Source organism: Dromiciops gliroides, chromosome 2, assembly GCF_019393635.1.
Source record: "Dromiciops gliroides isolate mDroGli1 chromosome 2, mDroGli1.pri, whole genome shotgun sequence".
NCBI classification, from domain to species: Eukaryota; Metazoa; Chordata; class Mammalia; order Microbiotheria; family Microbiotheriidae; genus Dromiciops; species Dromiciops gliroides.
Window position 1 is genome coordinate 312,223,429 of NC_057862.1, and position 22,263 is coordinate 312,245,691.

General features: G+C 40.0%; 1 protein-coding gene across 4 annotated transcripts in view; it reads left to right on the forward strand.

Moving 5' to 3' along the window:
* The window catches only part of ARHGAP26 (Rho GTPase activating protein 26), a 518,996-nt gene that overhangs the window by 373,251 nt on the left and 123,482 nt on the right, over window positions 1-22,263 (forward strand). For all 4 annotated transcript variants that reach the window (XM_043983690.1, XM_043983687.1, XM_043983688.1 and 1 more), the window contains exon 18: window positions 20,689-20,848. In XM_043983690.1, coding sequence (XP_043839625.1) covers window positions 20,689-20,848 — 160 coding nt within the window. The remainder of the gene's footprint in view (window positions 1-20,688; window positions 20,849-22,263) is intronic.

Sequence of the window (22,263 nt, forward strand, 5' to 3'; positions counted from 1 at the left end):
TACAATGACATAAAGAGAATGAATAGAAATAAAACAAACTAAATACTGTGAAATTGTTATGTCTATGGTTAGCCCCAAAGATGAGATATAGGAATGTATCTCCTTTCCCTTTTTTGCATATGGGGAAGACTTTGAGTGTGGATATGCTATACAAAATGGTTGGTTAATATGTCAACTACTTTTGCTGACTTTTTTTTTGCCAACTTAAAAAAAATTCTTTGTTAATCTTTGCTATAAGGGATAGATATCTGAGAGAGGCAAGAAGAAGAAGTATATTGGGAGATGGAATGGCTCTCTGGGGAAGAGGAATGTACTGGCAAACACTGATAAAATTTTTTTCTTAAAAAGATATTACACTTCTCTGCGGAAATTTTTTTCAAAATCTTATAACCTTTAGCTCCCTTCAAGGCTCGGATCAAATGCCACCTTCTACATAAGACCTTTCCTGATTCCTCTCATTGTTAATACTTCTGCTTGCCGACCTTTTTACCCATTACTTGTACTATTTAATTCTTATTTTTTTTAGATTTAATATCTGTGTTTGTGTTGTTTCCCCCAAGTAAAACATAAGACTTTTGACAGCAGGAATTATTTTTGTTTAATTGGGTTTTTTGTTTGTTTGTTTCCTGGGTACATAGCACCTAGTAGACACTTAAAAAATGCTAGTTGATTTGAATTGAAAAACTGAGATAAGGAAAAGAGTTCCAGTGTTGTTTCTGTGTGGTTTGATAGAGGCCAGGCTTCCCTTCTCTTCAGCCTTTGCGGAGTATATTATGTACAGTGTAATCTGACTTTCAGAGTGCCCTCCACTAATTGGCAGAGACACTGTGCTGGAGCTGACCTCAGATCACTTTTACCCCACCGCCACACGCGCCCCCCCCCCCCATCCCCCCCCAGTCTTTCCAAGGCTTTGGATACATGAACATTATCTCCTGGTTTGGTCAGCCAACCCTTTCCAGCTGAATCTAGAAACTAAAAGATAATGCCACCTGATTCATATCCCTGTGGATACATTTAGAATCATAAGCAGGGAGGGAGTCGTATCATCCAAATCCCTTGTTTTACAGATGAGGAAACTAAGGCCCAGATAAAGTTTAAAAGACTTGCTTGGGGTGGGGCAGAGGAGAAAAAAACTGGCCTGAGATTATCCAGCAAGTTGCTATTAGAATCCAGCATTCTTGATTTCCTGTCTAGTGCTTTCTCTTAGAACTGGGCTTCATTTTGTCTCTGAAACGCTTCTTTGGTTTGTTGTTATTGTTCATTCATTCAATCATGTCCCTGTGGACTGTACTGTCCATGGGGTTTTCTTGGCAAAAATACTGGAGCACTTTACCTTTTCCTTCTCCAGTGGGTTAAGGGAAACAGGCTAAGTGATTTGCCCAGGGTCACACAGCTAGTTGGATTTGAACTCAGAGCTTCCTCATTCCAGGCCCAGTGCTCTATCCACTGAGCCATCTAACTGCCTCTTCTTTTGGTTTACTTGATAATAAATAAAAGTGCTATTATTATCCCATTTTATAGACCAGAAATCTGGGACAGAGAAGTTGAGTGATTTGCCCAGGGTCCTACAGCAAGTGTCTAAGGTCAGATTTGAACTCCCTCTTTGACTTTGATTCTAAGGCCTTTGACTCCCCCATTTCCATCCAAATTAGTGTGGCATCATTTTTCCTCCTTGCCTGATTAGCCCAGTATAATAGGATTATAATAATTGAGGGTGTTATGATGGAGTTTGGCAATCTAAAGTTAATGTAACTTTACTATTAGAAATATTAGCCACCTCTTTGAAAAGTACCTTGTATTTTGATCCTTTTTGTCTCATTTGTTGACAGTGTTAAATTGTTCACAGGTCTAGATCTTATCCCTACTGTATTAAATCATCGAGTGCTTCTTAATGCCAGTTTTTGTCTCCCGTTCTCCTTTAAACAAGTGCTGGTCCTTCTCACTTGAATTATCTAGCACTTCTCTCTTGATAGGGTACTTTATTTAATAAAATTCTGCCAAAGTAGCAGGATTCAGCCGATTTTGAGCCCTGGGGTTCCTGAGAAGATGGGGGTAATCAGGTTTTCCCTGACCAAGCCCATGTCAGTAAACATAATGAAGAAGTTTACATGCTGCTGTTTCTTTCTCCCCCCCCCCCCCACATATATTGTGTTACACAGATGATTTGAGCTGGGCTTTAGCTTGGCCCACAGTCTTATTGTGGTTCCAATGCAGACAATTAATAATTTAGTGTGGGAAACTGAGGCGAAGTCTGGCCAGACCTCAGTGAACCCTGAGAAGTACTCAGATGTCTAGTGCTTGTCTAGTCACGTTTCTCTCTCTTTTTTCCCTTTTATGGATGATGGTGATGATTTTTGACTTTTAAAAATAAATTGTGTGCTATTTTCCAAACAGCTGATATTGATAAAATGACTGTTCGGCCATCTGAGGGAGTATCTTGGGCTTTTCAAGCATCCTCCCAGCTCTCCAATATTTCCCAATTCATAGAACAGTCTCCTCGTGTCCTCACGTGGTGTGTTGCTAACATTTTAATCAGCTGGACATTCTTCCTGTACTCATTTTAAAAAAATAATCTTGGTTCTATCAGGCTAGGGAATCACTTCTTGGGCTTACAATTGACCAGGAAAGGAGAGATTCTTCAATTTTCTTAAAGAACTTCATTCTTCCTCAGTATCTTCCATTTCTTCATGCACTCATGAGCCAGAAAGAGTTTACATCTCACATGGTGGCAGGAGCAATGACCTGGAGTCATGACTACACCTCTGATTTCACTGACTTGGTTGTTGGGGAGATGCCACATGGCCTGAGGCCAGTCCCTTCACCTTTCATTCAACCTCTTTTGTTCCTGTTCCCTCATCTATAAAATGGGAAGAGTAATACTGACCTGCTTCAGAAAGCTGCTGTTTGTATTAACTAATTGATGTTTGTAAGATGATTTAAAGCACCGAGTGCTCTGTAAATGTTTAATGCCTACATTGTTCATGGGTGACTGGTATCTCAGTTGCTAGCAGTGGATAAGAGTGGCCCTTGCTTATTCAGAGCCTTCTCTCGAGATGTAGGGAAGAATTTTTCTTCCTCACAAAACTTCCCAATGCACATTCCAGAAATGACTGGACAGAAGTTCCTATGCAAAGCATCTTGTGCATTCTTATACTGGGCCTTACAAAAAGTACACACAATTAATTTTTATTGTATTGAGGTTTTAAAACTATTCAAATCAACCAGGATTTTTTAAAAGTCTACCAAAGTGGAATTTAAAAAAAAAAACCAATGATGATGTTAATAATAATTGTTATTATAGCTAAGGGTTGCAAAGTATTTTCCAGGTCTTATCTTATTTGATCCTCACAACAATTTTGGGTGGTTGCTACATTTCTCCCCATTTTATAGATAAGGAAACTGAAGTTACAAGAACAGTACCCTCCTATTTGGGGAGCATACAGTCTAAATGGATTAGGTCAGGGTCACCACATGTCCAAAAATCTGATTCAGTGATCTAAGTGTGAAGGAAGGGTCCAGGTAAGTCCAGAGTGCTTTGAGAAATGTGAAGAGGGAGAGTCGAGTTTCCTATGGGAGATGGGTGGCTCTTTTGGGGTTGGGGGGTAAGGGTGTCATTAAGGAGGTGGCACGTGGCTAAAAGGAAAGCAAAAACTTAAGCAGATGGAGACATAGTCCATTTCAGGTATGGAAGGATGATATGAACAAAGGCATACAGATATGAAAAGAATTGAGTGGGAGAAAGAAACAAGCATTAACTAAATACCTACTATGTTTTAGGCACTGTGCTAAGTGCTTTACAAAGATCTTATTTGATCCTCACAACAACCCAGGGAGGTGGGTGCTGTTATTAATCCCCATTTAACGATGATACGGAAGCAAGCAGAGATTAAGTGACTTTGGGCAGGGGGAGGATCAGTAGCTAGTAATTGTCTGAGGCTAGATTTGAACTCAGGTCTCCTGACTCCAGACCCAGTATTCTATTCACTGTGCCACCTAGCTACCTCTGGGAGGGAGGGTGGAGAGGAGGACTAGATTATAAAAGGCTTCAAACAGTCAGTGATGTCAAATTCAAATAGAAACAGGATCATTAAACCATTAATAAGGATCCCTGTGGCTGCATATTGACATAGTCTTGATGTAATATTAATCTATATTTAATTGTATTTTTATTTGCTAAATATTTCTAATTACATTTTCATCTGGTTCTGGTAGCACTCTCTCTAATGTAAACTGCTGACAACTCTGCCATAGGAAGCCATGCAACCCTGGCAAGTCATTTAACCTCTGTTTAGCACAGTGTTTGGTACACAGTAGGTGCTCTATAAAAGCCTATTTCTTCTCATGCTTCTTACCATCTTTCCAGTCATCTTTCACCTTACATCCTGTCTCCCCCCATAAGCCCTGTGTCTCTCAGTACCGCCTCCTGGCTGTCCATCAAACAGACACTCCCTTTCTCGATTCTGGACACTTTCTCTGGCTGTCCCGCATGCCTAGAATGTTCTCCCTTCTCTTCTCCAGGCTTCCTTCAAGTTCAAGCTAAAATCCAATCTGCAGGAAGCCTTCCCAAATCCCTCTTTGTTCAGTGCCTTCCCTCTGATAATTACCTCCTCTTTATCCTTTATAAAGTTGTTTGTATCCAGTTGTTTTCAGGTCATCTCCCCCATAGGATTGAGCACCCAGAGAGTAGGGGCTGGCTTTTGTTTTTCTTCATGTCTCCAGCACTTAGCATAGTGCCTGGTATATAGTAGGCACTTAATAAATGCTCCTTGATGACTTAGTAGAACACGGAAAAAACCCCTGAAAGAAAAGTCACAGATTCATTGAAGAGTTGAAATAACATTCATGGACTCTCTGCTCTTACACCTGGAAAGAATGTCCATTTATTCTGCTTTGGTGCTATTCAACCTCACCATGACTCAGGCCTTCACTTTTACACCCACGCACACACTCAAACACATGTACATGTATGCATGTATATCATGTACATATAAATATATATGTAAAATTTTAGTTTTGCATTTCCATACGCTCCTTGTGGGTAGGGATTCCCTCTCGTATGTTATGTGTAATATATTATATATATGTATATTATATATACATATATGTGCTTATACAGACACATACATACATACACAGCCAATAGCAAGTGATAAATGTTTTTTCATTCATTCCCAGGGTTAGGCAGAAAAAACCATTTAAATCTGTATATAAATGTAAATTATTCTAATAACCAAGACAAGAAGAGTGGTCTAAGGGGGAGGGAAATGTAAATAAAGCTTAATGTAAAGACCAACCTCTGGCTCTCTTTTGCTCACCATCTGCCACAGACCACTCACACACCACGGTGTACAGCAGTAACTCATACACAGAGGCACAGTGCCTAGAGCTTGTCGCAGTTTGAGCTGACTCTGATGCCAACAAACAGTTATCCCAAATAGTGTCACATAACAATGAAGCCAGTGCCAACAATGAGCCAGGAATCCTGCATTTGGACCCCCTCTGGGAAAGATAGCAATGTACCACAAGAATAAATATATTTTCCACCCAGTTATTATGTGCCAAAGGATAAACATGGTAGAAAGTAAAGGAGTAACTTGGGTTCAGACCTCACCTTAGACATACCCTGAATAATCCTGAGCACTTTAGTTAACCCCTCTCTGCTTCCCTGGCAGCTCTCTGAAATATAAGTTAAGAGACTGCAACCTGCATTGGTGTGGAGGCTTCCTTTACCACTGATAAAATTATAGGTCCAGACCATTTCTCACCTACACCCCCCAAAAATCTAAACAATCAAGTCTTTTTAGGGATCTTTAAAAACATCCATGAGGTGTTTCTGGGAGGGCATTTGATTAAAGAATGGCAGGGGACCCGTTGTAGGATTTTACCTGAAGGAATAGAAATCTCTTCTAAAGTTGAAAAGTTACAATAGCATAGTGGGCGGAAAATTCTGGAAGTAGAGTCAGAAAGATCTGAGTTCAGATCTCACTTTGAAGACATGTTAATTACATCATTCCAAAAAAGGTACCCTATTTTTGATTTAAATGGGGATACTGAGAATCTTTGCCTTACAAGGTTATCATGAGGCTCAAATGAGGATGTATGTAAATCATTTCACAAACTTTAAAACATAATTGTTCATATTCTCATTTTTCCCATCCTTATATTTGGTAGGGTTTATATATTCAAATGGTACAATTATATTCTTGTTCTTTTTCATTTGGTGTTTTGCAAACTGTTGCACAGGTGGAACAAAATGATTGTTTTTTGTAGCTAAATGAGAATGTTGGGATATAGGTTCATCTTGTATAGTCATTTTTTGTACAACTCCTATAGAAGGTAGGATGATAGGGATAATATGTATGTACTTTCTAATTACTCACCTAATTTTGCTTTCTTCTGCTAGGTATCTATGTTTTGCAAGCCTTAAATATCTCATATTTTGAAGGTTAATGGTAACTGGTTATTATTGTTGTTCTTGTTAGTGAATTCTATCTATTCTTGTTCATGATATAAAGATAACCCTACTTTCCTAGGAGCTGTCCTAGATAAATATGAGCCAGTGGCAAGCAGGAAAGGCTTTGAATTAGGGCCTGGGAACACTGAGTGTCATTAAGGGATCAGCCCAGGGTTAGATCAGAGAGGTTCACCTTCAGAGAATTGGCTTCCAGTTGATGACTTTTATGGTCCCAGCAATTCATGAAAAGTATCCGCTAAGACCTCATGGGGTTTATGATCTGGGCCAGCGGAGAGGAGAACCCATAAAAAATGACAGATCTTTTGGTCCTAGGGACCTATGAAGTTGTCTCTCTTCTTGGAGTCCGTTCCAGTAGAGCAAAACATTCTTATTGTTGTAAGGGGTATGAACCAAAAGGTGCTTCTATAATCAGTTTCCTTTTCTGCTCAGTTATTAGCTTCATAAGAACTGATGTTGTGTCCCCATCATATTTTCTTTACGCTATCCTCATAAAAGCCATGCTCAGAGTAGTGTGACTCATTAGTTAGCATTGGACTACTCATTTAACCTCTGTGGAACTATTAGTACATATCAAAAAAAGAAGGTATTCAGGTGTCACTGTATGCAAACATGATAAAGCCAATTGTTTTTTCAGCTTTAAGATCCTTGGATCAAAGCAATGCATAAAATGGATGCATGGGCCTAATATTGTATTTTGGGGAGAGGGGTTGTTTGTTTTTGTTTTTTGGTGGGGCAATGAGGGTTAAGTGACTTGCCCAAGGTCACGCAGCTATTAAGTGTCAAGTATCAGACTGGATTTGAACTCAGGTCCCCCTGAATTCAGGGCTGGTGCTTTATCCACTGTGCCCTAACTGCCCCTCCATGGGCCTAATATTGACAAGTGAGTCTAAGACCAAGTCGTGTCTTCTTTTGAAATACCCAAATGGCTTTATATTTTTCTTCCATTTTTTTGTTTGTTTTTGTTTGTTTATTTTCCAGGGCAGTGAGGGTTAAGTGACTTGGCCAGGGTCATACAGCTAGTAAGTGTCAAGTGTTTGAGGCTGGATTTGAACTCAGGTCCTCCTGAATCCAGGGCTGGTGCTTTATCTACTGCACCACCTAGCTGCACCCCCCTGCCCCCTTTCCTTCTTTTGATTTAACTGTTCCATCCCTATTGGATTATATTCACACTTTCATTAGGAAGCTGCTTTTTGACAACCTGGATCAAATAGAAATAGAATTCCATTATATTTAGAGGAATGTTCATAATTTTTGCAATTTTTTCAAGTATGTAGCTATTATTCATGACATGGAATGCAGAGCAAGCAGGAGCCATACCTCTAAAGGAAAGTTTCTCTCGAAAGGTTAGAATACCTTACTCACACATGCTGCCTTGACTTAGTGCTTCTGGTGGGTAGTATTTATAAATCTTGAACTAACCAGTTTCACTTTTCTTCACTACCACCACCGCCGCCAACCCCCACCCCGGGTATAGAACTACCTGTTTGCTCCTCTTCCTGGAACTGCCTTATTGGCAAACCATAAGGTGGTTTGATGTCCAGGCCTGAGCACCAGGCTTATCCAGGTTAAATGAACCTGGTTTTGAGTCTTACTTACTAGTCATGTGGCTGGGCAAGTCACAGGTTCATAAATAAAAAGATGAAAGAGATCTCTGAAACCATAGTCCCCTCCCCTCGTTTTACAGAGGACAAAACTGATGCTCAGTATAGTGAAGTGACTTTTCCAGTCATCTGTTGTGACAGGACTGGGATTAAAACCCAGGCTCCAACTCTAAATCCCAATGCTTTTTATCTCTGAACTTTGGTTTCTTTTTCTGTAAAATGAAGGCAATAATACTTATATTAAAAACCCCCATGCCCCCCATTCCTGCCCTCCGTGTGGCAGCAAATAGAAACAGGAGCTGCTGCGATTATTTTGCTCTTGTCCAGGCTTATTTTTTGCATACAGGTTCTACCCTGGACAACCCTTTCTGGAAATAACCAAAACTAGTGTCTGGTGAGATTGGCCCAGCCTGGAAAAAGGACAGTTTATTTTCAAGTGATGCTAGGAGCAGAGCCCTCAATCTCTTCCTTGTCGATTCCAGAGAAGTGATATTTACAACTGTAATGTGCTTACATTGCAAGGAGGCCTCCCCGGCATCATCCACTTACGTCTGGTCATGCCACGTGGCAAGCGGTATCCAGGCAACCTAGACATAATCTGACTTAACACAAAACATGCAGCATTGCTTTTTTTCTCTCCCCCCCCCCCCTTTATATCCTAAATATGAATTTAGAGCTGGTGAAAGGAGCCAGATTAACAGCCCTGGAAACTGAAGTCCTCTGGTTAACCACAAAATAGGTACAGGTCTAGTAGCAGTATTTCCAGCTGTTCTTTTTCTCCCTTACTCCTCTCTCTTCTCTCCTCCCATCTCTTTCTCTTTCTCTCTTCTTCTCTTCCTCCCTCCCTTTCCATCTCCTCTCTCTCCCTCCCCATCTCCTGTCTCTCTCTACTTCTTTGCCTGCAACGGAGAATAAGAAAAAAAAATAGTTAGAACCACATAGGTTCTAGCTCACTTGACTCTTATATACACAAGACTCTACACTGCATGAGGGAATGGGCACTGGGCTTAGTCAAAACACCTGGGCTCTATTGCCAGCTGTGGTACTTTCATGATAGAGGACTATGGGCACATCCCTTAAACACACTGAGCCTCACTTTTATTGTCCATAGAACTGGGATCATTATACATTAACTACTTCATGAGATTTTTACGAGGGAAATAAATTGAATAATTATTTTAAGTATTTAGATAACTATAATAGTATAAAAATATACATATTAGCCGCATATCCAAATTATAGTTTGCTTATTTATATGTACCTAGTTATAAATATTCATTTTTGGTATTGTTCCGTTGTTTTAGTTGTGTCCCACTCTTAGTGACCCCCACTTGGGGATTTTGTTGGAAGAGATAGTTTTCCATTTCCTTCTTCAGCTCATTTTACACATGAAATACTGAGGCAAACAGTTAAGTGACTTTCCCAGGATCACATAGGTGATAAGTGTCTGAGGCTGGATTTGACCTCTGGAAGATGTCTTTGTGACTCCACACCTGGGAATCCAGTCTATGCACTGTGCCACCTAGCTGTCCATAAATATTCATGGGATTTAAAAATTGAAAGTCTCTTCTCAACGCATCTACTCCATCCTCTCCTTTTGCAGTTGTGGAAACTGAGACCCAGGGAGATGAAATGATTTGCCTAAGACCTCCTAGCTAGAAAGTGGCTGAGATTCAATCTAGATCCTGTAACATCAAGTGTAAGAACTTTTTCTGCTGTACCTGGGATTATCTCCAGGAGAATATAAGCTTCTTGAGGACAAGGACCATTTGCACAGTTTGGTCTTTGTATCTCTAGTTCCTAACACAGAGCCTGGCAGATAGTGGACAATTAATAATTCCTTGTTCAACTGAATTAAATCAAAAATACAAACTATTATTAATCTGTCAGGAAATATCCTTGACCTATCCCTTCTACCTCTAATATCTATGATCCTCTGAAGCTACTACTCTACTAAGTAGTTCTGCTCACCAAAGTATGAATTAAGCACTGGATTAAGCACTGTACAAGATTCTTTTTTAAAAAGCATCTACATGTTCTACATATGTGTATATATACATGTATGCATGTATGTGTATGTGCATATATCATATGTTCGTTCTTCATTTTTGAAAAATGCAGTGACACCTTGATTTTCTCGAATTGGAAATAAGTGAAGCAGAGTTACACAGTCAGCAGCCTCGCTCCCTCTTCCAGAGTTATCCAATGGCAAGACAAATATATCATATATACATTTTAAAGGAGTTGGCAGTCTATCGAGGGAGACAGGACTGACCAACTACAGTTTTCGCTCAGATGGGAATCACCCACACTGATAGAGCACTTGAAGGTTTAAAAAAACATTGATAGAAATTCTTACTTGCTCTTCCCAGTGACCTGGGGAGGTAGGCAATGCAGCTGTTATTCACCTATATTATAAGGCAAGGAAGCTAAGAAATGAGATGAGTTGCTCAGTCATCTGTAGAGATATGGGAGAGGCTAGGATTTGAATCCAGGTCTTCCATCAAATAGAGTACTGTTTTTATTACAACTTGTATTGCTATCTGTCTACCATGTACCCAACTAAAATGATAACTCAGTTCTATAGTACACTAAAGTTAACAAAACAATTTATTCACAATAACCACGTAGTGAGAAGAGGAAGGGCACTAGATTTGAAATCAGAGGTTGCTGGATTTGAATTCTGTCTCTGTCACTCACCTATATGACCTCGTCAGAAAGTCTTTCCCTTGCTTCCACATATATAAAATGAACAGGTTGGACTAGATCTGTTCTAGATCTAAATCTATGATCCTACAAGAGCTTTAAGGAATAGGGAAAGAGGGAGAAGGAGAGAGAGATGGATGGATAGATAAGATACACAGAACATTTCATTACCTACTTGTACTGTGCTAGGAATTCGGCCAAGTTCTGTGAGAGAGCACGTGAACCGGCATTTATATAATATTTTAAGGTTGGCAAAACATATATATGTATATGTTTGTGTGTGTGTGTGTGTGTGTGTGTGTGTGTGTGTGTGTGTATATGCAGGTTGTCCCAAAAGTCTTAGTGCAGTAGTGAGCTTTAATAACTTAAAATCACACTAAGGCTTTTGCAGAGGTGGGGGTGGGCAGTTACTGTAAGTTAGTACAGAGTTCATAAATTTATACAAAGTAACTGAAGAGATAGAGAGAAACATAGATACACAGAGAGAGAGTAGACAGAGAGGGAGGGAGGGGGAGAGAAGGCAGAGAGAGAGAGAGAATGAACATGAGCGAGCACTCTCACCACAACTCTGCTAAGTTGACCGTACTGATATTATTATCATCCCTATATCATAGATGAGTGAATAGGGAAATAAAATGACTTGCCCACAATCACAACTTTAAGAAGTGTTAGAGATGAGATTTAAACCCCATGATTTCCTTTTTTTTCCTTTTTTTTTTTTTTTTTTTTGGTGAGACAATTGGGGTTAAGTGACTTGCCCAGGGTCACACAGCTAGTAAGTGTTAAGTGTCTGAGGTTGGATTTGAACTCAGGTCCTCCTGAATCCAGGGCCAGTGCTCTATCCATTGCGTCACCTAGCTGCCCCTCCCTATAATTTCCTAATTGCAAATCCAGTGTTCTTTCTACTATTCTGTAATGATTTTCAAGGACAGTAGAGCTTTGGAAAAAGAAATGTTTCCTATGGACTGTTATAAATCAGGGGGAGAAAGAAAAAAGGGGGAAAAAAGATGTATTTGATGGCTTTGTTGTCTATTTGGAGGGCAGAGCAGGTTGTACACGGTAGGTTTGCAGTTTTATGTGTAGTCACCTATTTTTTTGTTGCACTATAACATGGAAATGCCTGCTTTTTTCTGTGAATTGAAAATAAAATACATTTTTTAAAAAATGAGTCAGGGGGAAAATTTCCCAGAAGAGGCAGGATTTGATTGGCCCTGAAAGGATGAGTAGGACAGGCAGAGTAGAGTCTTGACATTCCCTGGTGAGTATAGTGAGTCCAGACTCTGGACTCTACTTAGTAGAGTAGTAACTGAGTGCAAAGACTAAATTTGAATAACAAGATGAGGCCATATTATGGACAGTCTTGAAAACCAGACTTAGGGAGTTAGGACTTCATTTGTTAAGTCATGGTGAGAGACACTATAGGGCCTTAAGCAGAAAGTCCCAGAATTATTTAAATCCTTTCCTTGTGGCCACTGAAGTTAATAGACTTTCTGCTTCATATAGGAAAGTGCAGAACAGGAAGGGTTTCATAGGCAAAGATAATATTATGGCTCTTGACCTTGACTTCAGTTCCTGGCAACGTTCTAGAACCTGTGATTAAAGGGTTGATTTGTGAGCACTTAGAAAAGGAAGTAGTGATTACTATGAGTCAGTATAGGTTTATCAAAAACAAGTAATTCAGACCTAACCTCATTTCCTTTTTTTTTTTGAGAAGGTTACTAAAGTGGGAGATAAGGTAAATTCTGTAGATAGCATATCCAGATTTCAGGAATTCTGTACAATTTAGTGAATACTATAGACCTTCTCTATGTAAGGGGTTATGCTAGTTTGGGGGGATAGAAAGACCTGTGGCAATCAGCTAGGGCAGCACTGGGGAGGAGGGTGACTAGGCAAAGCATCATGGGAGAAGGGAGCTCCTGAGTCCTTTCTTGAATGAAGACAAGGATCCAGAGATGAGGGAAGATACATTCCAGGCATAGGGGATGATGGGCTCATACAAATGCACTGAGGTGAGCAATGACATGTCAGGTTTGGAGAATGACTTGTCTGGAATGAAGGGAAGTAAATGGGAGCCAGATTGTGAAGACACTTAAATGCCAGCCTGTGGAGCTCATATTTTGTTGTTTAGTCATTTTCAATTGTGTCCATTTGGAGTCTTTCTGGCAAAGATACTGGAGTGGTTTGCCATTTCCTTCTCCAGCTCATTTCACAGATCAGTGACTTGCCCAGGGTCACACAGCTAGTGTCCGAGGCCAGATTTGAACTTAGGGAAATGAGTCTTCCAGACTCCAGAGAGAGGGCGCTCTATTCATTGCCCTATGTAGCTGCCCCTAGCTCACATATATCGTGTAGGAAATGAGGAGCCCCTGAAGGTTTGTAAGCAAAGACATTTTTCCCTGGCCAGACCACATCTGTGTTCAGTTCTAGGTGCCACGTTTCAGAAAGGACGATGACAATTTGATCAAGGTCTAGAGGTCCAGTGAGGGGACTTGAGAGCATACCATCTGAGAAACAGAAGGGAATCTGTAGAAATTTGTCCTCGAGGACACTCGGGGTGGGTGAAAGGAAGTAGGGTGAGGGGAAATAGCACAGCTGTCTTCAGATATTTGAAGGGCCCTAAAGAAAGGCTACATGGCACTTTGAAATGTTAGAGATGTTACACCTGTTTAGGGAGGGGTTGGACTAAGTGACCTCTGCAGTTCCTTCCAGCTCTTGAGATGGTGATTCCATCCTGGGAAATTGGAGACTTGCAAGGTGTAGACTTGTTTGCTTCATCTTAAAGCTCCAAGTTAGGAGCAGTGGATGGTGGTACAAAACAGTGAATTTGGGCCCCATACAGAAAAAAACAACCTCCTAACATTTAGAATTGTCCTAAAGGGAAGCAGACCCCCTTGAGAAATAGTGAGTACCCCCATCGCTGGCAATCTTCATGTGGAGGCTGGATGGCTGCTTGACTGCACTGCTATATAGAAAGGCTTCCTAGGCACTTGTGAGGTTTAAACCAGATGCCCTGAGGGCCCTTCCAGTCCAGAGATCCTGTCCTCCCATCTGTGGGCTCTCATTAGCGTTTAGAAAACTCTAAAATATTATACCACTACACCTAAAAAGTAATTCCTTTACAGCTGGGAACAGCAATTTGGAAGTTTTATCTCAGCTGCATACTGGGAGATGGAGGATTAGGGATTACCACTGTAATCGTTAAATTCCAGGCTTGCACCCCAACTACAGGCTCACCCTCTGGCCTTCTCCAAGTTGTTCACAGATCTTCTGTCTGGAGCCCAAAGTCTCTGCACGTTCAAACCAATTCAGGCTCCATTTGCTTTCCCTTAAATTCCAAGTGGGATGCCAATATGCATTCAGCATATAATGCTTTTTCTTCATTAATTATATCCAAAGTTGCTTTGGAATATACAAAATACAGACTCTGGCTGCTCTAATAGCAGCATTGGAAATGGGTCCTTTAAGGGCGGGAGAACAGTTATTGCCATTTTCAGCTTAAAGACAGCAGATGCCAGTGCATTCTTCAATGCCCACAGATAGAGACTGAATATGGTACCTCCACAGACTTTGTCACAAGTGTGTGTCTCTCTGTCTCTCTCTGTCTCTCTCCACCCTGAAAGGAAGCCTGTCTGTAATGATCCTTTTCTTATAAATGTCATAGAAGAACATATGGAAAAGATGGAATGTTAAGGAAGTGAATCAGTCACAGGTGCCCTGGCCTGGCACACACTCAGGCCCAGCAGCCTTCTGTGTGGAGCTGCTAAGTCAAGACTCAACATGCTATAGGTTTTGAATGAGGAAGCCCTGGAGCGGCCACTCAATTACCAAATCCAGAATACAGTCTTTCTCTCTTTTATAGACTTTACTAATGACTGCATCCAGAAGCCTGTTTGCACTCTCCAGTGCAAGATCTTGCCAATTCGTGGGTTTACACATCTACATAATCTGTCAAGTCATTCTGTGTAACCAAAGCTGTCACAGAGCTGAGCCCTGTGATTTTAATTTATGGGCTATATTAAAATCTCAACCCATTAATAATCTAGCCTGGAATAATTAACATAACTATATAGAGTTGTGTGGCAGTAATGATGAAGTGACAGAACAATTTATTACTTGGAGGTGCCAAATGATAATGTAACAAAGAGAATAAGGCTTTTTTCCCCTCCAAAAGTTTCCCAAGACATAGATCAATGTGGTTTGTTTTTTTTTAAGGCACCAAGCCTTAAATAAAATAAATGGATCATTAAAAGTGCAATGAATTATGCTAGTTATTCTCAAACTTATGTATGTTTGAAGTTACTATAGCTTTACTCCAAATGCCTTTGGGCATCGATGCCTAAAAATCAGAGTAATTATTACTCGTCAATTAACTTTAAGCTTTGAAGGAGAACAAAAAGCCCCAGAGTTTCCAAAAGGGTTCAGCATTTTCCAGATGCATTCTTAGAAAAGTGAATAAGATTTTCAGTGTGTATATGATAATGATAGCAACAGTGGTAATATAACAATTCCTAGTATTTCTGTAGCGCTTTAATGTTTGCAAAGTATTTTTATGTATATCTCATGGATCTTCACAACAATTCTGAGGGAGTTGCTTTGTTGTTATCCTTAAAGCAGGAAGAGTTCTTGGAGGACATCTGATCCAACTCTATCATTATACAGATGAGGAAACTGAAGTCCAGAGAGATAGAGAATAAACTGAGAATGAAAAAGGTTAAGGGACTTGCCCAGGATCACACAGCCAGTTAAGTATCTGAGGTAGGATTTGAACTTAAGTTTTCTGAGTTCAAATCTGACCTGACACTTACTAGTTGTATGACCCCTGGGCAACTCACTTAAGTTCTGTTTGCCAGGGCAGCTAGGTGGCACAGTGGATAAAGCACCGGCCCTAGATTCAGGAGCACCTGAGTTCAAATTCAGCCTCAGACACTTGACACTTAACTAGCTATATGACCTTGGGCAAGTCACTTAACCCTCATTGCCCCACCAAAAAAACCCAAACAAACAAAAAACCCTTCTGTTTGCCTCAGCTTCCTCAACTATAAAATGGGGACCCTGAAGAAGGAAATGGCAAAGCACTTCAGTATCTTTGTCAAGAAAACCCCATAAAAAGGGGGTCATGAAGAGTCAAACAAGAATAAAACAAATTAGCAACAATAAAATTTTCTGTTTAGTGCTCTGTCCTCTGGGCTGCCTCATGTAGACACCTTATATAACTAGATAGGTAGTGAGGAATTTGAAGTCCAGTGTTAGAGTAGAATATATGCTGTATTTGAAATCAGAGGATTTGAGTTCAAATCTCAGTCCTGGTACTTCATAAAATTACTGCTGTTCATAAACTGTCCTCACCCTTCAGCTAGGGTAGTCCATTAACCATTTAGTTACAGTGTTCAAATGGTGCTTAAGGGACGTTTTCCTTGAAGCCAAGAAGTGACTCCACCTTACTATCACAGAAACTTCTCCAGAAGACACAAGCGGTAGTGCCAATGCATGCATCATTGGACTGGAGAGAGCAGAGTTCCACACCATTGTTCTGAAGGAGGCAGTAGTCTCAAAAGCCGACCCAATTGGATGGATGGCTGTCTCTCTCAGGAGTGATGGAAAGGACTGGTTTTTTTTTTTAGGTAAAGGTGTCTTGGTATTTGGTGAAATTTCTAGCCAAACCAAAAGAGGAATGTATTTTCATCAGATCCTGTCACATAAAAAATGTTACTGGATGAAAGTTATTATCCCTCTTCCCCACGAAAACTTTAAATATTACTTTCGGTAAGAAAGCAGAAAAACAAATTCTGTAGCAAATAGAGTGCTGTATGCAAACCAAGAAGTTTTGGGGTTTTTTTTTTTTGTTGTTGTTGTTGTTGTTGTTGTTGTTGTTCAGTCATTTTAGTCAAGTCCGAGGCAGGGGAGGAGGGGCGGGGGGGCGGGGAAGGATGTGACAAACAAGTCTGGTGAAAAATATAAGGAAGATGATGTTTCATGTTGTAAGAGTCTCACATGCCCACAGAGGTGAGGTTGAATAAGTATAGCAGAGATTACATTGCGGAAGAACTGATAGCAGAGTATATAAAGTCATATTTAACATGTTCCGCAAAATCAAGTCAGATAGGGGCTATCATTTGAAGAATAGCCAAACTGTGGCATATACATGTAATGGAATAATAATTCTAGAGAAGTATTGAAGACATATGAAGTGATGCAGAACAGAGTAAGCAGAGGCAAGAGAACAACAAATAAAATAATGTAAATGAAATAACAAATAAAGCAGAACAACGAGCCCTTTTGGGGAACTGACCAATCTTGACCTTGGAGAAGAAATGAAGAAAAACCTCCTTTCTTTTAGGTACATATAGGGGACTTTGGAATGGTTTACCATTTCCTTCTCCAGGTCATTTTACAGATGAGGAAACAGAGGCAAACAAGGTTAAGTGACTTGCCCAGGGTCACACAGCTAGTAATGTCTGAGGCTGTATTTGAACTCAGGTCTTTCTGACTTGAGCCTCAGTATTCTTTACATTGCATCCACCTAGCTACCTTAAGATATATGGTGTATATGTGACATTATCATATCTATGTATATATCTAGGTACCCCAGATAGGGGACTGTGGATGCATAATTTTCCATAATATGCGTAACATAGTCACATATATTGGTTGGCTTGCTTAACAGTTCATTATGGCTTGCTTAACAGTTCATTATAAGCCAGGACTTCTATGGGGAATAATCTTCTCTTTCAATCTTCTCTTTTAACTGAAAAGCAAATGACTTTTTCTTTTCAAGAGTCTTTCATTTGTAATATTGCTCTTAATACTTTTTATATTAGAAAAAGATAATATAAACAGCTACCTTTACAGTATTTGAAAGGTAACATATATGGAATTGACTACCTTTCTTTTCATTCAGGGGTATTCTTATAAGGACTCTATTCCCCTAAGCTATAGTCAGGACATTGGTGGCAGGTTTCATGCTATGGACATTTCTTGGAGTGAAAAGACAAGGAAGGCCTTCAGAAAAGCTCTGCTGTTAGGCCATCTCAGGCCAGTGACCAGACACCATACTTACTCTCTCCCTTGGGGAAGGAGGAAGAGGTTTCTGGTAAATGAAAGTATTGCCTGAAGAATTTTGGAGGAGTTTGGAGGAGTGAACATTTAAATACTGATTAGAGCTGGGTAGTATAATATTTCAGTATAGGCATAGAATTTTAAAAGCCAGTATTTAATTCAGAATACCATCCTCCTTCTTCCCTCTTTCCTTCAACAAAAATGAAAGTAATGGAAGGAAACAGTCTCATATTTATATGAGGCATTTTTACTAAATGCCCAAGGAAGTAGGTTTGTGGAAGGGCCTGTCTTGTCCAGCTTTATCTTTAATTGCTAATTAGTCATAAGGATCCTCATTCTTTTTTTTCTTTTTTAAAAAAATAATAAACATTGTTATTTAAAGTTTTGAGTTGCAGATTTTATCCCTCCCCCCCTCTCTCCTCCCTCCCCAGGAGGTAAGCAATCAAATATATATGCTTGTTCTTCTAACAGAATAAGTACCTTTCAGCAATCCCTTTCACTTTCCTAACTCCCATCTCCAATGGCTTTCACCTTTACAGTGGCCTTCCTTGTTGGCTTAGTGTTTGTATTATAAGTGATTTATTATAAATTTAATATATTAAACATATGGGGGTGCTATACCTGTAATTTTTTAGTGATATAAGGTGTTCCTGATGAGGAAATTCTCTTCATCAATGCAGATGAAATTCTAATCTTCAAATTAGCTGGGTTGCCTAGAAGTTAAGTGACACTTGTCCAAAGTCAAAAAGCCAGCATGTCCAGAGTGAAACTTGACATCAAGTCTTCATGATCCTGAAGCCTTTACACCAGGCCATCCCTCTGGACATGGTGCCATTAATTAAACGCATTGGGGGGGGCGGAGGGTTGTATACTCTTCGTATTTAAGTAAATTAATTTATAGACATAAAGCAGGACTTTTCTAGTGGAAGGACTTAAGACTTTTGAGTTCCCCCCTCGAAGTCCCTACCAAAATTGTCTGTTTATTTCTTCTTATTCTCTTTTCCTCTTACATGGTCATAGCTGTTATGCTCTCTCTTCTTCACATTCTCCTTTTTGCATTCTGCATTATTCTATCAATGTCTTTACATATTTCTCTTTTCTTTCTCTTAGTTTTTAGAATTAATTTAATTATAGTATTCCATTACATTAATGCACTGCAATTTACTTAAGTGTTCCTCTATTGTCAGGCATATAGGTTGCCCCTAATTTTTAGTCCTTGTAGATAATGATGCTGTGAAAAATCTTTGAACCGATTTGCTCCCTCAACAATAGACTTATTGAGTCAAAGAGAAAGAGAGCAGAGTGATATAGTAGATTTGGTCCTCAGTTCATAAAATTGAGTTCAGATTTTGCTTCTCATAGTTACTAGTTGTGTGGACATATGGGCAGGTCACTTAATGTCTCTGATCTGTAATGTTTCCTTATCTGTATCATGAAGTAAGTCATACCTGTGGTACCCTCCTCATAGTGTTATTGGGAGACCTAAGTGAGATAATATATGTACAGTACTTTTGCAAACCTTTAAGGGATATATAAATGTCAGTTGTTGCTAATTATTCTGACTTATGCAGCATGTTGCCAGGTTGCTCACCAAAAAATATTCTCCAAGTTTGTAATTCCAAAAACAATGAATGACTGTACCTATTTTTTTCACAACCTTGCCAACCGTGAATTTCATTGCTTTTAATTACATTTGCCAATTTGGTGGCTATGAAGTTATATCAAAGTTTTGTTTTGTTTTTTGTAATTTGTACCTCTTTGAGTATTAGTGAGGATGAGCATTTTTTTTGCACACGCATGAGTGTGTGTGTGTGTGTGTGTGTGTTTGATGGTCTGTTATCTTTTGACTATCCATTATGGACAGAGAGGGGTGTTTGACTATTCATATATGCCACGCCAGTGAATAGTTATGGTTTGCAACATATGGTTTACTTTGGCCCAAGTTTGGGATCAAGATAAATGCAAGATAAAGTAGACCTACTTTTGGTCACTGAAAGTGGGCATATGGGGCAGCTAGGTAGCACAGTGGATAGAGCACCGGCCCTTGGAGTCAAGAGGACCTGAGTTCAAATCTGGCCTCCAACACTTAACACTTACTAGCTGTGTGACCCTGGGCAAGTCACTTAACCCCAATTGCCTCACCCCCCCCCCCAAAAAAATGAAGGAAAGTGGGCATATCTATCCAGAGTTTCACTATTCTGATGACCGAGAATATCTATGGCATTGACTTTGATTATGGGAGAAAGTAAAAACTCCACTCACACAAGGTAGATCTACAGTTTTACATTTTTATTACTGCTTATACAGTTCTGCGTTTCATTTAACGCATGTCATGTGCAAAATGATGGAGCTTATTACCATGAGAAAACAAATGGTTTATTTTCTAACTTGTTTTTAGGCTTTTCATTCTGCCCATTGTAAAAAACTGTGTTTTATGTTGCATTTATGTTTGCAAACTTATCCCATCTGTGGAATGTGTTAGAGGATGGAGAGGTGGTTTCCTATTGTCAAGGATATTCATCTGCATCAGAAACCGTAGATAAGAAACTTTTGAGGTTCCTTTCTCTCACAGACAAGGCAGGCTAAGGTGTCCAGGTTGAAGTCTTCTTTAGACCAATGGAAAATGGCACGGTGGAAATTTGTGTTTTTCTCCTTGGAATGATACAATAGGCCATGTGACTCACACACACACCAGGGCAATGGGTTTCTTCATGGTGACTCTTTGGTGTCCTGAGATGACCTGGGTGCTCTCTTTATGCCAAAGAAGAAGGGGGAAGGCATGGGACAAAGAAAAGAACTTTCCATTCTGAACGTTATTTCTACCATTTCTTCTCTTCTTTTCCCTCCCAGTGTTGCTAATAACCACAAGCAAAATTTGATGACTGTGGCAAACCTGGGTGTGGTGTTTGGACCCACACTGCTAAGACCGCAAGAAGAAACAGTGGCAGCCATCATGGATATCAAGTTCCAGAATATTGTGATTGAGATATTAATAGAAAACCATGAAAAGGTAATGGTTGCTTTTGATCCCTTCATTTCAGTAAAGAATTTGTCTTAAAAAGCTATTTTTGAATGAATGAATGAATGACTGGGGCTTGGAGGGAAAGGAAGCATTTGTTAAATACTTACTGTGTGACCTGCTGTGCTAAGCTAAAGGCTAGGAAAATAAAGTAGTCCTTGCTCCCTCACATCATAATGAAGGAGACATACAAATCCAATGGAAGAGTCCCATGGGCCATAAGAGTATAGCAGCAAAGCAGACAGTGATAATGCCTCTTCTTAAGATCATGTTAATATCAATGTTAAGGTCATATCAGTTTCTGTTGGTATAGAGTTGGCATTTAAGTACAGTCTCAAGGAGACAGCATCAAGAGGGGAAGGGTAGAGACTTGCTTGGTGCACAGAGCTAAAGGAGTTAAAGGATCTGGATTCAAATCCCAGTTCTGCTGCTTACTCCTTGCATGGCTTGAGCAAGTACTTTGACATCATTTGATCTTAGTTTCCTCATGAGAACAATGAAGGCCTGAGTAGGGAGGGAATTGATTCCAGACTCTGTCACGTAATGAGTTCTGTGATCTTGAACAAGTCACCTCCAAAGACTTATTTTGTCATCTATCAAATGAAAAGGCAGGACTCTAAGTTGTTGTTTTTTTAATTGGGGGGGGAGGCGGCAGGGCAATGAGGGTTAAGTGATTTGTCCAGGGTCACACAGCTAGTAAGTGTCGAGTGTCTGATGTCGGATTTGAACTCAGGTCCTCCTGAATCCAGGGCCAGTACTTTATTCACTGCACCACCTAGCTGCCCCCTAAGTTGTTGTTTTTTAACTAGTATTTATGAAAGGGCCTACTATCTGCTAGACACTGTGCTAAGAGCACGAGGAGGAAAGGAATAAGTATTTATATAACATTTTGTATGTGCCAAGCATTGTGCTTAGCACCTTACAGATATTTCATTTGGTCCTCACAGCATCCCTGGAGGTAGGTGCTATTATGATCCCCATTTTACATATTAGGAATTTGAGGCAGGGAGAGGTTAAGTGACTTGCCCAGGGTCACACAGCTAGTAAATGTCAGAGACAGGATTTGAACTCAGGTCTTTTTGACTCTTAAGTCCAGTGTTCTATCCACTGCACCTATCCAGGCATCTAGCTGCCTCTAACTTCCAGCTCTAAATTCTTCACATGCTGTGCACCCTGGTGCTATGTTGGTTGTATCCAGAGTCTTAACACTGGAAATGCACTTTTCCCGACATTAAAACCCTGCCCCAAATGGTGAAATACTGAGACTGCAGATGCCCATGAAATTTGCATGGGTGCAGAAGGCAGCAGATGTGTCCTGCAGAACTGCTGAGAGGAAAAAAAAAAAAAAACAAACCAACCATGAGCCAGTATTAACTGAGAGTTGATTGCATGGACTGAGTTATTTA